The 14,633-nt window shown below is 45.5% G+C and overlaps 2 protein-coding genes across 3 annotated transcripts in view; both read right to left on the bottom strand.

The window, feature by feature from the left end:
- Positions 1-418: 418 nt before the first annotated feature.
- Positions 419-5,634, bottom strand: pros1 (protein S). Its single transcript, XM_003969897.3, has 14 exons — positions 5,477-5,634; positions 4,897-5,054; positions 4,739-4,763; positions 4,578-4,655; positions 4,364-4,486; positions 4,130-4,255; positions 2,931-3,059; positions 2,602-2,842; positions 2,313-2,499; positions 2,050-2,211; positions 1,795-1,963; positions 1,458-1,594; positions 1,145-1,373; positions 419-1,066 (listed from the first exon to the last, which is right to left on the bottom strand). Exons 1-14 carry the CDS (start codon positions 5,553-5,555, stop codon positions 879-881), a joined length of 2,031 nt encoding a protein of 676 aa, XP_003969946.2. The 5' UTR covers positions 5,556-5,634; the 3' UTR covers positions 419-878.
- A 675-nt stretch (positions 5,635-6,309) lies between these two features.
- Positions 6,310-14,633, bottom strand: part of rasa3 (RAS p21 protein activator 3) — a 25,542-nt gene continuing 17,218 nt past the window's right edge. Inside the window, exons 8-24 of one of the 2 annotated variants that reach the window (XM_003969665.3) lie at positions 14,445-14,518; positions 14,261-14,365; positions 13,646-13,802; positions 13,416-13,564; positions 13,161-13,275; positions 13,008-13,082; positions 12,796-12,919; positions 12,410-12,516; positions 12,251-12,328; positions 12,090-12,167; positions 11,923-11,996; positions 10,395-10,501; positions 10,224-10,306; positions 9,909-10,117; positions 9,722-9,825; positions 9,440-9,623; positions 6,310-9,100 (exon numbers count right to left, since the gene is read on the bottom strand). In XM_003969665.3, coding sequence (XP_003969714.1) covers positions 9,025-9,100; positions 9,440-9,623; positions 9,722-9,825; positions 9,909-10,117; positions 10,224-10,306; positions 10,395-10,501; positions 11,923-11,996; positions 12,090-12,167; positions 12,251-12,328; positions 12,410-12,516; positions 12,796-12,919; positions 13,008-13,082; positions 13,161-13,275; positions 13,416-13,564; positions 13,646-13,802; positions 14,261-14,365; positions 14,445-14,518 — 1,899 coding nt within the window. In that variant the 3' untranslated portion in view covers positions 6,310-9,024. Of the gene's footprint in view, positions 9,101-9,439; positions 9,624-9,721; positions 9,826-9,908; positions 10,118-10,223; positions 10,307-10,394; positions 10,502-11,922; positions 11,997-12,089; positions 12,168-12,250; positions 12,329-12,409; positions 12,517-12,795; positions 12,920-13,007; positions 13,083-13,160; positions 13,276-13,415; positions 13,803-14,260; positions 14,366-14,444; positions 14,519-14,633 lie in introns of both variants that reach the window. The other variant, XM_029846751.1, reaches the window with a different exon arrangement.

Below are 14,633 nucleotides of genomic sequence, written 5' to 3' on the forward strand. Positions count from 1 at the left end.
AATAACCCTCCCAGTGTGCAGCCTATGGTGGGTCACGAGGTTGATCTATAAGATCCAGTGTTAGGCAGGGGAGTTCGGAGCATCCAGAGCTTTGGGAGCTTCTCTGTCCTCATTTTCTCAGGATTTTTATGCACCTTTCTTTCCTCTCCTCTCTCTCCCACACCATCCAAACCCATTGAGGCACTCCCCGTAGTGATGTTAATCCAACTATGAAAATAAAGTGTGAACCTGTTTATCATTCATTTGTATTAATCCAAATAAATCCGAATATTAGCCAACAATGCCTTGATTTCATTGTACAAAAACATGCAGTAGCCAGTGAGACAAGAGTAGTATGAACAGGATTTAAGGCCTCTATCATAAAAATGTTTAATTGTTTTAGACATATTTATATTTGTACAATGCAAGAAATCTACACTTTTTTTTTTGGCCAAAACATGTTTTTATTGTCATTGTAAATTAATAAAACCTTAATCTAGAATCTTATAATCCAAAATGCAAATAAAGGTGCAAATAAAGTGATGTTTTCAACACAATGTTGGACAATTACTAAAAAAATAAAAAAAATCAATATTTAGCAACAGAGAGAAAGACCTAGTAGTTTCATAGTATGGCGAGCCGAGACCAGTAGTTTGTTTTCCTACATAAAAACAGAAACACTCTCCCAACATTGTGCCATGCTCGTGCCACAGAGCTAAGCTCCTCTTGGAAAACATTAACATTTCATTCACGTCATCATCATCCTCCGGATGGATGAAAAGTGTAATGCAGAAAACTACAACCAACTACCACTTCAACCCCCCTACATCTTTTCCAAAAGCTGTCTCCCATGTTTGCCGTCCCGCATTCATCCCTGCATTGTCCGTGGTGGGGATGGGTCACTCCGCAGGGGGCTGAAGGACGTCCCCCTGTCTATCGGGGGCGGACACTGGAGGACAGGAGTGGGATTTGATGCTGTTGTGCTTGCTGAGGGCCTCGTCAAAGTCCAGCTGCTGGCCGTTAACGCTGATGTCCATGCAGCCGTGGTAATACGCCGTCACCGGGGTGGCGGGTAAAGGGATGTCATCTGACCGAGAGAATCGGGGAGATTAGAGCAAACTCTTACAAGATTAGAATAAGGCACTTTTGTTGTCTCTTGACCGACCTGGTATCCCGCCGATATATGTCGTGAGGGGGTTCTGCATGGTGGCGTTGAGGTGCTCCAGGGCCTCCTGCAGGGACTCGGACGTCACGTAGGTGACGGTGGAGGAATTGCCTGAGACTTGGACGGCTGCTGGGGTGATTTTCAGAGACACCGTCAGCCGCTCGGGGTAGCACAGCATGAGAGAGTCCAGCGTCGCCACAGGGACACCGCCCAAGAACACCTGCAGGTTCTGGAGGATTGACGGTTACAATGTTCCGAGGTTGAATCCCCTACTTTGGCGCTTCTGCGTCAAGACTCGAAGACAAGGACTCACCGCTTCGCCTTCTCCCTGGGTGACCACGGCGATCGACAGGGGGACGGTGTCGTTGCTCACCAGTGCAAAGATCACACCTGTGCTGCTGGACGGACGTATGTTCATCTCTATGTCAACCGACCAGCTCCCAGAATCACCTGTTGATGCGTAACCGTAGAAACAAGGCCAAGCACAAAGGCGCAGTTTTTCAATATTTTCCGTTTCTGCTAGTTTAATATTTCCCATCAGAGACATACTCCAAACTCAGGCCAGGATGTTGTGAACAGTAGACATTAAAGAATATTTCTCTTCGATATTTGGGGGTTCGGACCGATGCGGTTCAGCTGAACTTACTCACTGTAGTCAACGTTGAAGCTGGCTAATCCCATTCCGCTGAAAAAGGACCCCTTTTCCACAGATATAAAACACTGTTTGCTCTTTAGCTCCTGGATGACCTCCTTGACCCTCGACGCCCCCTGGTTCATCAGATTCCATCCCCGGATGCAGCCGTCGAGGCGAGGGTTGATCTAATGGGTGTCGGGGTAAACACAGTGAGTACGGCGCCGCGACGGGTGTAAATTTGGCTGCGTGCGATCGGCGCTAATGAGATTACAGGTTTGATGGTGTCAGCGCGCTCGGGCAGACCAGCGATGTAGACCTTGGTCTCCACTTTGCCATTAACTGCCGTGAAGAGACTCTGGGGGCTGTTGATGCTCATCACGGCTTCCTTGCTGATCTTCACACTGATGCTGCTCTCCAGCTCATCAACGGAGATCTGCAAATCACACATGCGCGGCGTCAAAAGTGCTGTTTTCTCCTCCTTTCTTTAACCTTGAGCAATGGAGTGGCTGCAGAAGGGGCAATACCCTTTCTTACCACATGCCACTGTCCATCGTTGATGGCCTTCCCGCCGCTGGTTAGCTTGAACGTGTGTTGGTTTTTGAACTGGACCTCGATGTGTCCGCCTCTCAGCCCCAGCATGAACCACGAGCCCTGAGAGGACTCCGCGTACAGCACGACTCCCTCGGGGTCAAACGTGCGGAAGTCGAACTCGGCCGCGAACCTGATGGCCAGACGCAGAAAAAACGGAAGACAAAGAAATCCAAGGAACGCTCATGCCTGGACAAAACAGAAACAATCATTGCGTTTGTCACCGACTCCTCACTTTGTGTTCTCTGGCAGTCGATAACGCAAGAACATCGCAGGAAGGCCCGAAAACTGCTCCCCCAGGTACAACATCTCTGAGTGCTTGTGGTCGTATAAATCCACACACACGGGGATCCTCTGGCAGTACCGGCTGTTCTCTGCCAAGCGAAGGCCCAGGCGACCGTCACAGTGGCACTCGTAGCTGCCCACTGTGTTTATGCAGATCCCATCGCACACACTCATCTCGCACTCATCCACGTCTGAAACGACAGGAAGTGACAGAGACGCGGGTCGGCTTGGTTTTTTTTTAGAAAATCAAAGCAATTTCCGCGTGCGTGGCCATCTTACCGCTGCAGGTCTTGGAGGTGAAGTTGTACCTGAAACCCTTAGGACACCTGCACTCGTACATGCCCGGCGAGTTGACGCACCGGGCCGGTTCTTTACAGATGCTGGGGTATAACTGGCACTCGTCGACATCTGGGACAGACCGACACTCGCCGTTAGTGCAACGGCCAACTCCAACTGGAACAGTGACTCAAACAAAAACTAACTCGCAGAATACGCTACGAGGGTGAGGAATTACCGGTACCCAAAAATGGGATTAAGTTAGCCACAGAGATGAAGAAAATGCAGCCATTGCAACAGATTATTCAAACAACCATGCATATATACCCATTAATTGAGTTTTTTTTTAACATCTGCTCATAGTTAAAGACCAAATCACAATTAAGGCATGGATATTAATTTAAATCTGTTGAATTAAACCATGTAATGAGACGGATAATGTGTCAACATAAGCTTCATCGATGGTTGCGAGGGGGGTTTCAACTGGATCCACAATCTTAAAAGTGTGAAAAAAAATCCAAAGAGTTCCTTTCCAAAAGCTACAATATTTCTTTCATAAAATACATTTGTGAAACTGTGAAACTTATTTGACAGAGCAGACTGTATTTTATTGTATCCTTATGCTTTGGATGTTCCTAAAAAGACACAATATCAATGAAAAAACCTTTCAAAATCAACTACAAACGGTAAATATCTCAAATGTTCACCAGCAAGAGGCTCCATGTTTATCTGGGAGATAAAACGGATAATGTTTCAATATTTTCTGACATTTTCCGGATAAAGGGGGGAAGAAAAAAAGCAAAAACGAATTTAAATCCAAAAATTAAAAAAACATGTCAAATGGATTGCAGCACAATCTACAAATAGTTGTTAACTGACTCAGCGTGTGTTTGTGGAGACTTTGCACTAGATAAGCATTTTAAACAAAGGAGATAAACGCTGTCTACAAAACAGCGAGAGAGAGAAATCAGAGGAATTTCTATTGAAAAAAATAATTTGAAAGTTTTTATTTAAGAAGCTACCACAGGTCGATGATAGGAATGGTCGGGCCAATGAGGACAACAGCTGGATACCGTCTTTTTGTGATAACATGTTTGGTCATACACCCTTCAGACACATGTTTACTCAGAGCTCAAGAGCTCTATACGTCCCTCTGCACATAAATAAAACAATAAACACAGCTGGACCTAATGGAGTCTTACCCACACAGGTGATTTGGTTAAGGAAGTAATGGCCACTTTCACACTGGCATTGGAAACTACCAGGAATGTTGTTGCATTTTTGGTTGCATCCGGCCGGAAATTCGGGATCCAAACACTCGTCGATGTCTGCGCGGTCACATGACAGCGGGCGTCAGCCATTTTCACAGAAATATGGGTGTGTGTGTTATCAGGTGTGACCGTGCAGTGCTGCGTATTTTGTATTACGGAACTGACCGTCCTCGCAGCGTTGGCCCTTCCATCCAGGTTTGCAGACGCACGTAAACGACGCTTGTCCGTCCACGCAGCGCAGGGAACCCTCCTTGTAGCACGGGTATGGCGAGCACTGGTTATTGATCTCTGACGTTCAAAATTTTTTTTTTTTAAAAATGGTTTTTTTCAGAAAACAAACAGGGGGAAATAAGGGGGGATTTGCACCGGAGGCCCTCACCCGTCACACAGGTGCGGAGGTCTGAGGGGATACCAGGATGCTGGTTACCGATGCCGACACGGTGGGAGCCCAGACACACTGCAGAGGAGGGAGAGCTCTTCATCAGAACAGGAGAGTGGGAAATAAAAGGTAGGCCGTCTCGAGAAGTACATAAAACTTACCAACATATTTAGGGTAGAAATATTCCTGAAAGACAAACAAATGGTTTGTGCATTACACATATACAGGGGTTAAAAGAGGGGGGGGAATGTGTGTGAATTCCAACATGTGGTCCTGATGCTCCAATGTGAAAGCAGAGCGCTCCCTCAGGTGTTCTCACCGTCTCGGGCTGATTCTCAAAGATCTCCCTGGCCTCCTCCTTGTTGCACAGCTCCTCGATGCATTCCCTCTCCAGGTTGCCCGGCTTGCTCTCCTCGAACAGAGAGTTGGCTCTCCTGTGCCTCCTCAGGAACTGGGAAGCTGTGCTCGGGCTCAGGACTGGGAGAAACGTGCACAGCCAGCAACTCATTCAGACCTATTCTGCAAAGCCATCATCTTTCCTGTGGCGCATGTTTGTTTTGTTGTTGTTGTTGTATTCTCTAAATTGGGATTGTTATTCTAACTGATCCCAACTGGAATTTGACCCCCCCCCCCCCCACCCCCTTTAGTCATGACACATGGCTGATGGGGCTGGAGCCTGCACGGACAACCTAATTATGTTTTTTTCTGTGAACTGGCCTGGAAATGAAGGTAATTGCGAAACCGTTATTTCCCAGAAATACCCGCGATGACCCCCTCGGTGAATGTAACCAGCAGCTCGTGCTGACCGAGGCTTCTTTACCCCCCCTCCCACTGGTGTCAAAAGTTGTTAGAGCAGAAACCTGCAAACGCCGAACACGCAAACGTGACCGCATACTTACATCGGCCCGCATCGACGAGCGTCACGAGAAACACGAGACAGGCCAAAGAGTCCCCGAACGCCCGTTTCTGTCTCCGCATAGTCGGGTCGTGATTCGCGCTAGGCCCCGCTTTGGCTACGGGTGAAGACTGGCTGAGGACAGGTTGGGGGGGGGGGGAACTTTATTCTTCCCGAAAATGTTTTCGAATAGGGGAGGAGGAGGAGGAGGAGAGGCGGGGGCCGTGCGGTGAGCTGGGGGAGTGTTAGCTGTCCGCCGCTGGAGGGCGCTGTTAACACCATACCGAACTAATAATGATAACAATTACGTCGAACTTATATAGTTAGTTATAGTTAACTAAATATACAGCAAATACATGTAAACATATTATGTATTATATGGCAAGAGACACAATGAAAGGATGACTAAAATCAAGTGATATCACTAATTAATTTGATGAACATATAAAACGCTGCTAATAACGCATTAAGGACATTGCCACGTTGATGAATAATATTTTAATTATCCTGTCTTAAACTCTAGTAGTCAATTCAGAAATATCTAAAAGTAACATTTATGATTTAAAAGCTTTTTATGTTTGAAAATTGCTTTAAAAAATAACATGTAATAGGAAATATAGTGCATATCCATTTATATTAAAATCCATTTTAAATCATATTGAACTATTTTTTAAATAAAGATGTCCCAAAAGGGAGTAAATGAAGAGATTTACATATGTAGAGTTATTTTTATATAAACCTTTGGTAGGAATCTAGAATTAAAAAACTCAAACTAAAGGTTTGCTCCTGATGCAAAACTCGGGGGCAGGAGGAACAGAGGAGACACTCACACGGGCATTTGCATTAATATTGGTTTCATTTAGTTATTCAGGGGAAAAAAACACATCACATTTTCACCATTCAAGCATTTTATGTACACAAACATATATCAGGCTTAGTTCAATACTTTTAAAATATTTGTACAAAATACACTGTTCTCCCTTTATATTTTCTATCTGCAGAGGCATTTTACTGCTGAATATTAGGGTACGGACTGTTAATTTGTGATAATCAAACGGATTTATCCATGTCTGTGTGTGTCAGGGGGGAGTCGTTGAGATATGCTGAAACACTGTTATTGCATAAATGGTTCCACCATCGGGACTCCAGTTACTGTAACTGGTGTCTGTCTTCCAACTCAGCTGATGCTTCTGGGAACGTTTGAATGAACGTGATGAAAAATATGGTTGCTGAGAGAAAAAGCTTGAGGGAAAAAAACAAAACAGCGTTGTGACCCTGAGAAGAGTTAGTACATGTCAGAATCAAACACTTACCAGAGGTCAGAGGTCAAAGCAATGCTGCTCTCTTGATTTTTAACAATGTGACTGTGCTACAGTACACCCATGAAACATTTGGAGATAATAAATTGGCAAAGGTTCCTTCAAATGGAACAGTGGTTCTATGCAAGAGGACAGAGAAAGATTAGACCAGACGATTACAGGCAGTGAATTTGAAATAAAAACAAAACAAAAGAAAAACACGGGATTCTGCTATTTCTGACCTGTAACACTGGATTAATCAAATTGGCAATATAACCCATCCTATCAGTCACACACCTACAAACACAACCACACCTACACACGCGCCTCAGTCATTCACTTCACACACAGCGAGATTTCTGCACGACAACACCGTGTTAGAAAAGAGTCAAGTTGTCGAGGACCGTCCTCGTTCCGGACCAACACATTCAGGACAAAAGATGCCGGAATAATCGCTTGACTGTTTCAAGACAGTGTAAGATTCGTAGGTTGTGACATATAAAAAAGACATCTCGATGATTTTTTTTGTTTGTTTGTTTGTTTTTCCAAAAAAAAAAAAAAAATTGTACAAAAGTGGTGACTGGCACTGGTGGGGATCCTGGAATCGCCCAAGTCAAATCAAGAAGTACTTAACTTTCATAAAGTACCAAAAGAATGTTTGCAAAATGACCTGGATGCACAAAAATGACCATACCATCGCCGTGACGACAACTATACTACACATGCACCGGTTTGGTGAGCGTACGTGTGGATAAAGGTGGACGCTACTGAGGATGGACACGACTAGTTCACGACGATATCCTGTACCTTCAACAGATTCTGGGGGGGGGGGGGGGGGGTCAACAGGTAAAGTTCAAAGCAGGCAGATTTTTTCTGAGGAATATACATAAACAGGTTTTAGAGTAAAGGGGCACAGAGGTGCCGAAATAAGACACAACTAAATGTCCACACAGGCAGCCGACGGACGGGGCAACGCTAGTAACACACACCATCCATTTCACCGTCAAATATGACCGCTGAGCATATTGATGAAGAGATAAAAATGTCCTGAAACAGGCGCTTTGACTTGTCTTCATATGCTTTTCGGATCGGTTTGAAGGGATGTTGAACAGGCTTTTACATTAATCCAGGAGATTCATTGTTTTCTTGCAAATCTGCATAAACACCGAAGCTCCAACACCGACGCGGCGTTGATTTGATTTCGACAAATTATAGTCGTCAAATGATGGAAGAAAGGCCTGGATTTAATCTATACAGTGGCGTTGACCTTGTCTATAATATTTAACTGTGGTAGTCAATATTAATGCGCCATTCTTACTAAACAGACTGTTCAACATTCCTTCAAACCGATTCATTCAAGCTTAAAAAGAATTAAAAACAGCCATCCTTTCATAAAGGGGCGGATATGAAATTCATGCAACCATCCACAAGGTTTGATTAGAAGCGCGCGAACCTGTTTGGGCAGAGCGAAGGTGAGGCTGAGAAACGAAACTTTGATCAACAACGCGGGCTACCGTCCGCTGTGCTTGGTCCCCCGACATTCCCTCCCTGCCTGTCTTTAAAGCGCACAGCCTTGTTGTGGAGGCTGAGGGCCGATCTAAATGCAAACATGAAGAAGAAGAAGAAGGGGAGAGATTTTGAAGGGGGGGGAAGACTGCAACAGTTCCTCTTTTCTAACTTTGAAATATAGTGGATCATTTTACCGACTTACAAATAACCAAATACAAAAGAAACAGATAAAATAAGCCTTTAAAAAAGACGAGGAGAACAAAGAAACGTGTGCTGCGAGGCTTGTTCATCCGTAGATTTGGAGGCCTTTAAAGTGCATTTCGGTCACTGTCTAAATTGTCCAGTGAAAACATTTGCTTGTTCTCTCTGACACATCGCCGACAGGAGACGAGGAAGAAGTAGGGCGTGATTTGCCTCTTCATTCGTTTCCCTTGTTCCTTGCACAAATGTTCTCCCATATGTTCCTTGCTGATGTGAGGTGTGTGAAATCTGGAGCGGTCCAGATCCAAAGTCCGTCTACGTAGCTCAGCCTGGTTCTGACTCATAAAACAGCCAGTCAGGCGAGATTGGGGGGCAGGGGCGGTGCCTTTAAGCATAGATGCTACCTTAGATTAAAAATGAAGTGATACAAACTTTGTATTACAAAGAAAAACAGACACCGAGCTTTGTTAGGGTGGATTTCTGTGCAGTAAAAAAAAGATATGCTGGTTTTGGGCATCTGAGAAGCAGGACAGAGGGGCCGTGCTTAGATGGAGTAAGTGGAGTTCTCAGACTGCTGGCGGATGTAGCACTGGAAACTCTTGTCTCCTATTGGATGTTCCCTGAAAATAAAGAAAGACATGGGAGGTGTTCCGACAGTCGGCAGAAACATGTATGTAGACGGGAACACACTTGCTTTCCAACGTGTTGCTGGTCGCTCAGCAAAATTAGCGAATAAACTATTCCAAGCTAATGTAACAAAACTATAGAGAGCTTAAATATATGATTTGGTAATCAAAATTGCAAAGATCACTATCGCGTTATAGAATAATCGTGGGCGGTGTGACAGCGCCCCCTGCTGGCGTTAATGAGTAAAACGCATAAAACCAGTTTTACAATAATGCTTGTATTCACACACTCTCTCACACACAGAGACAAGACAAACACACACGTAAACTTACTGGCTGCCGATCTTTGTCTTTTTAAACTTGTCACGTTTGTACTTGGTGTGCTGCTGCTCCAAGGTCTGCACAGCTGAAACGATCAGTTTCAGGGTTTTGTAGGTCTCCTGGGGGTCATCGATGACGAAGCTGGAATACTCCTCCTGCTCGGGCCCGTCGTACACAGATTTACTTCCACAGGCCTCTGGGATGGAAAACAGGGAGTGGAACAACATATGTAAACACAGCAGTCATGGTATCGTGCACACGCGTTCTGGGAAAGCCTTCAGGCTGAAGTCCGACCTTGCATCTTTATCAGTTTGGTCATGTATGCGCTGAAGAGGGAATAAATCCTCTCAGTCTCTCTGTCTCCATCGATGTCCAGCTGAATGTTTGCTGGCAAACCGCTGAAACAGACATGAAAGCACGAATGAGAGCAGACAGGAGGACGAGTGTGTGCCGCTGGACGCTTGTTGACCAACCCTCCTACCCGGTGCAGGGCGTGCAGCCTGGTTCTGTGTCTGCAGACATCTTGCAGCAGAGCCAGTGGCCGTTGAGGTAGGCTGAGGGATGGTAGGTGCTTAATCGTTTGCGGTTGCACTGGCTGACTTTGGTCAGGATGTCAATCCAGTCGCGGGCCTCCACACAGTTGTTGGCCTGGATGTAGAGCGCTCGCTCCGGTTGAATGACCTGGAACATCTGGTAGAGGAGGGAGAACAGGTGTGAGGGAGCTGTCTCTGCTCTCGCGGGTGTAAACGCGGACTGGAGGCAAAATGTTTGGGGTCGTGAACTTGCGGAGGCTCACATTTTTCATCCTGAATGACTCTTCCTCCAGCCTCTCCACAGCCAGAATGTTTTCAATGGGGATGCTGCATAGAGGGCCCTCTCCTGGAAGTAAAGGAAAAAACGATGATTTTTTTTAAAAAACACCATAAAATTGTATTTTCACTGCTGAGGACTGTGAGGTTTCCCTCACCTTTGGTTTTGTGGTAGGTAAACTCGTGGTTGGTCAGGCGAAACCATCGCTTCTTGAAATTCTTCATGCCAAAGCGGTTTCTCCCTTGTGCTCTCTTGATCATGAACCTGAGAAAAGACAATGCGATTAATGATAGTGATAAGGCATCCTTCCAAAAACACACAGGCGCTGGTGCTGATCATTCTACTGGGAACTTGCTCGCCTTCTGCTCACCAACCGCTGCACATGTGACAAATATTTAGGATTTAAATCTATGAGCTTCGAGAAGAAATAGGTCTGTAAGGTTGCTGTTCCTAACAACTATCACCTTGAACAGTCCATGTTTATTTACACATCAAAGTTATATTATCATGTCACCAGACTAAAATCTTAGAAAGGCTTGCTGTCGGTGTCAGCTGCAGGGAAGGAGTGGATATTTATTGTTGTTGGTTTTTTTGCCGGTGCAAAAGGTTGACCTTTACAAACGTTGGCTCGTTTGTTGGCATCTCAGAGGAAAATACTCTGAGATGCCAGATGTGGGAAAACACCTGAAGCGCCAGGATGTGGCTGTTTAAAAAGTTAAGGACCACAGGAAAGGATGGAATGTAAAGCACCGGGGTTATTTTAAACACCAACGTCCCTAAGCTCCCACATGAGAAACTACGTAACTAATTTCCTACAACGTGCTGCGTTCGGACGTGCCTGGAGCGTTAGAAACGGGTCAGGGTACACAGGGTCAGACGACATCCCAGAAATGTTTGTACAGTAACCAACCCCTTGCTGTCACCGTCACACCAAGCATGTCTGGAAAGACGAGGGCTACCAGCACGGGCGATGCTTCCTAGGCAGGCTATATGGTTCACACTTAAATTTATACCATTACAGCCTGTATATGTGTCTCTGGACAGCAGAAAAACCCCAGTGGAGGAGATTGATATGTTGCTGATGTACAGGCCTGATATAAAGAAAAGTGCGACAGCATCTACATAATGCGTGATGCTGATGTCGGGAAAAGACGTTTGGCTCTTTTTAGGGAAGGGGATTAAGGTGCACACACATACATAGGGTCACGAGGGCAAAGCCTTTATATAGCAAAGCTCTTACCTGCCCTTTGAGGTTTTAGACCCTTTCCCATCAACCCTCTTTATAGTGAGCTTTACACTCCTACGCCCGAGTAGCAAAAACAAAAGAAGGCCAGGGTGGTGAGCGAAGAAATGCAACAAGCACTGTCAACTACACACTTTTCATCCCTTCACAGGAATAACATGTGCACATGTTTAAAAGAATTTGACTGGATCCTGATTCAATTAGAAACCTGGACGCAACATCTCCAAATCTCCTAAGAGCAGTCGGTTAGCCTTGCTTAGCCTACATGCTATGAACTCAGATTAGGGCTCTGTCGAATAAACCCTGGCTAAAATACAAACAAGGTCGGCATTAATCGCACCAAGAACAACACTGCCGTGACAAGATGACATTTTAAACATCTTAAAGTGATGTAGGATCTTTCCAATAATGTAAAAGGTTCAAAATCATTGTCTTTCCCTACCCTTCTTTTAGCATAATGGGGGTTTCGATGCTTTTCTGATCCCATTTTCCAGAGGTTGAGATGAGGTCCAGGAACTGTGGCATGAAAGAGTGGATATCAATATCTAAATTGGTTTATTGGACTGAAATTAGAATAAGTTTCACCAACTTCTCCATCCGAACACTCACATTCTTCACAGCGTCTGCATATTTCTTCTCATTGAAGTAGTCATAAAACGCAGCCATGTAAGACTCTTTAAAATTGGCCTAAAAGGAGACAAATGTCAACAAGTTCAGAAGAAGATGAAGATGAAGAAGAAGACGAAGAAGAAGAAGAAAAAACAACATGCCGATCTAGATTTGGCGAGGCTTCCCAGCGTCTGGATGGTCTTGGAGATGAGAGTGAGGGTTCGAGAGGTGGCGGGATCCTGGAGGACAAATTTATGGACATGTATGGACAAACCCTTTTTCCATATGTTGTGAGTGTTTGTTTTGAAAATGCGACTCACTGGGTGATGTGGCCGAAGGTGGAACAAATTGGGGGAGAGGATGGCCGGAGCGAAGAACCGCAGAAAAATAAAACTGCTCACGGCTGTGAAGCGGACGTCCGGATCCACTACACAAAAATAAACAAACAGAGACTTAAGCACTTGAGTTCTGAATTAAATACAAATTAGTTTCCTTATTTGCAAGACATTAACCACAGTTTAAAAGGTCTACGCTGTGATAAACTTGTGGCCACTTTCACATGAATAAACTATAAAATTAAAACATCTTCAGAGAGTAGAGGCGATTCATTCCTGCTGCTGCAGTTCCCCACATCCAACAACAGGGGGCGGTAAACAATACGTTACCACCAGGATATGCTAAGTAGTTTTTTCAAAAAGTGTGTTACCTTGGAAACGGGTGGCAGCAGACTCCCTCAAAGAGAAGAAGATGTCGCACATGACGGTGGGACAGCGGACACCAGAGGTAGTGATGACGCTGAAGATGTGGTCCACGTAGTGACGCAGGTTCTCCTGAAGCAGAGCGGAGTACCGCGGTTAACCCCGTCACCACAAAGAACCCACACACACATCATCGCACCACCAGACCATCTCCTCTTACCCTGTTTGTGTCCAGGTTCTCCGACTCTTTCAGCTTGATCGGGTCGATTTCACAGGGTTTGTGTTCTGTGCAGATCTGCGGAGAGTCGCAAGATTACAGAAACATCCAGGTGCGGCGGAGTCATTTGAGCTAAGTGGGTCCGCGGTGACGTACCTCATCTATGATGGGCTTGAGCGTGACCTGCAGATAGTGCATCCCCGCCAGTTTCATCGTCTCATCAATGCACTTGGAGGTCAGCGAGTTTCCTCGGAAAATGGTGTTCGGATCCCTACGCGGCGGAGGGAGACGTGTGTGATTACTCAAAGACTGAGTTAGAGCCAACGCGGCGTTGTTTTGATTACGAATCTTAGCATCCGTCACCGCTAGGCGCTAAGCGGCGGCTGATAAGCGGTTTCCGGACACACTCACTGCGTGCGGTTGATCTCCGCGTGAGCGATGGCGCTGATGAAAGGCACTATCTTGCCGTAGTGGAGAAACAGACGCACAAGCGGAATAGCGGCTTCTTGTTTCTCCCGGCACACCTCCCCGAGGATGTGAGCCGTGGAAGCCGACACGGGCTGCCGGGAGAGGAGCAGACATGGAGCAAAAGATTCCAGGAGGCTGCTCGCGGCCAAAGCGAGGGCAGAATTTGCACATACCCCGACGTCGGCCGAGTGCAGCAGCAGATCTCTGAGGGGGGTATAATGTTCAGAGGGGAAAACATGGTCCTCTGTGTAAACTATGTTCAGGCGCAGAGAGCCAAGCTCTTCCACCTTCACTGACTTCCCGCCGTTCTCCCGGGGCTGCAGAAAGTACCTGTAAAAGAAAACACGTGTGAACACGTGCTCATTTCATAGCTCGTAGTTTCTACAGAAGCCCACGGTGGACAAAAAGACACAAATAGGCAGTTAAAATTAACGGACAGGTGTAAATCACAATTTTTCTGGTGTAAAAGCTAAAATTCAAATTCTAGTAAGTTCAATCAATTGATTTTTTTCATGTGTTAATCATTCATCATTAAATCTGAATAAAAAGTGATAGAAACTATTATTTGCATATTTAATAGTGTGAAATAATAAAGAGTTGGTCTCTCTGTCCAGTTGAGTATTAGTGATTAGTGATTACCATTTAACTGCTTTACTACTAAAGACAATATTGATATTTGATACTGCAATTCTGAAAATAAAGCAAAAAGCAAAGCACTGATGGTTCAAGACCCAAATGAGGATGGTTCAAGACCCACGCGTGTGATATGACAACCAGGCTGCTCTTACCAGGCGTCGTGAACCCCAGCCTGACCCAAGACCCGGAGAGGGACACGCACCCCTCCCAGGAACTCGTCGCCAAACTTCAAGTTGCTGGCGTTCCACAGGTCCACCCTGAGAAAAGAGAATGGGCCTAAATCATGTAGAATCATGAAGGAAACCAGAACACCTGATCTGCAGACACGCTGCTCACCTCAATGTGAGCTTGTCCACATCCTCTTCTTCAACATCAAACTGCCTCTTTGTGTAGCTTAACGGCCGCGTCACCTGGAAACGGAAGCAAAAGACACATCCTGTGTTCAAAAGTCATTTTTGATTTTCTCATCATAGCTACGGAGACTCTTCACTTTTATGCTACTTCTTTTGATTTTCACTTTGACCA

The sequence above is a fragment of the Takifugu rubripes genome, chromosome 13 (genome assembly GCF_901000725.2).
Source record: "Takifugu rubripes chromosome 13, fTakRub1.2, whole genome shotgun sequence".
In the NCBI taxonomy this organism is placed as follows: domain Eukaryota; kingdom Metazoa; phylum Chordata; class Actinopteri; order Tetraodontiformes; family Tetraodontidae; genus Takifugu; species Takifugu rubripes.

What these genes read in the sequence shown, in the direction of transcription:
- pros1 (XM_003969897.3), bottom strand. Translation starts at nt 5,555, where the DNA reads ATGCGGAGACAGAAACGGGCGTTCGGGGACTCTTTGGCCTGTCTCGTG. An exon ending in CACCTCCAAGACCTGCAGCG is followed by an intron (nt 2,843 to 2,930) that starts GTAAGATGGCCA and finishes CTGTCGTTTCAG; the next exon opens with ACGTGGATGAGTGCGAGATG. An exon ending in CCCAGGGAGAAGGCGAAGCG is followed by an intron (nt 1,374 to 1,457) that starts GTGAGTCCTTGT and finishes TCAATCCTCCAG; the next exon opens with AACCTGCAGGTGTTCTTGGG.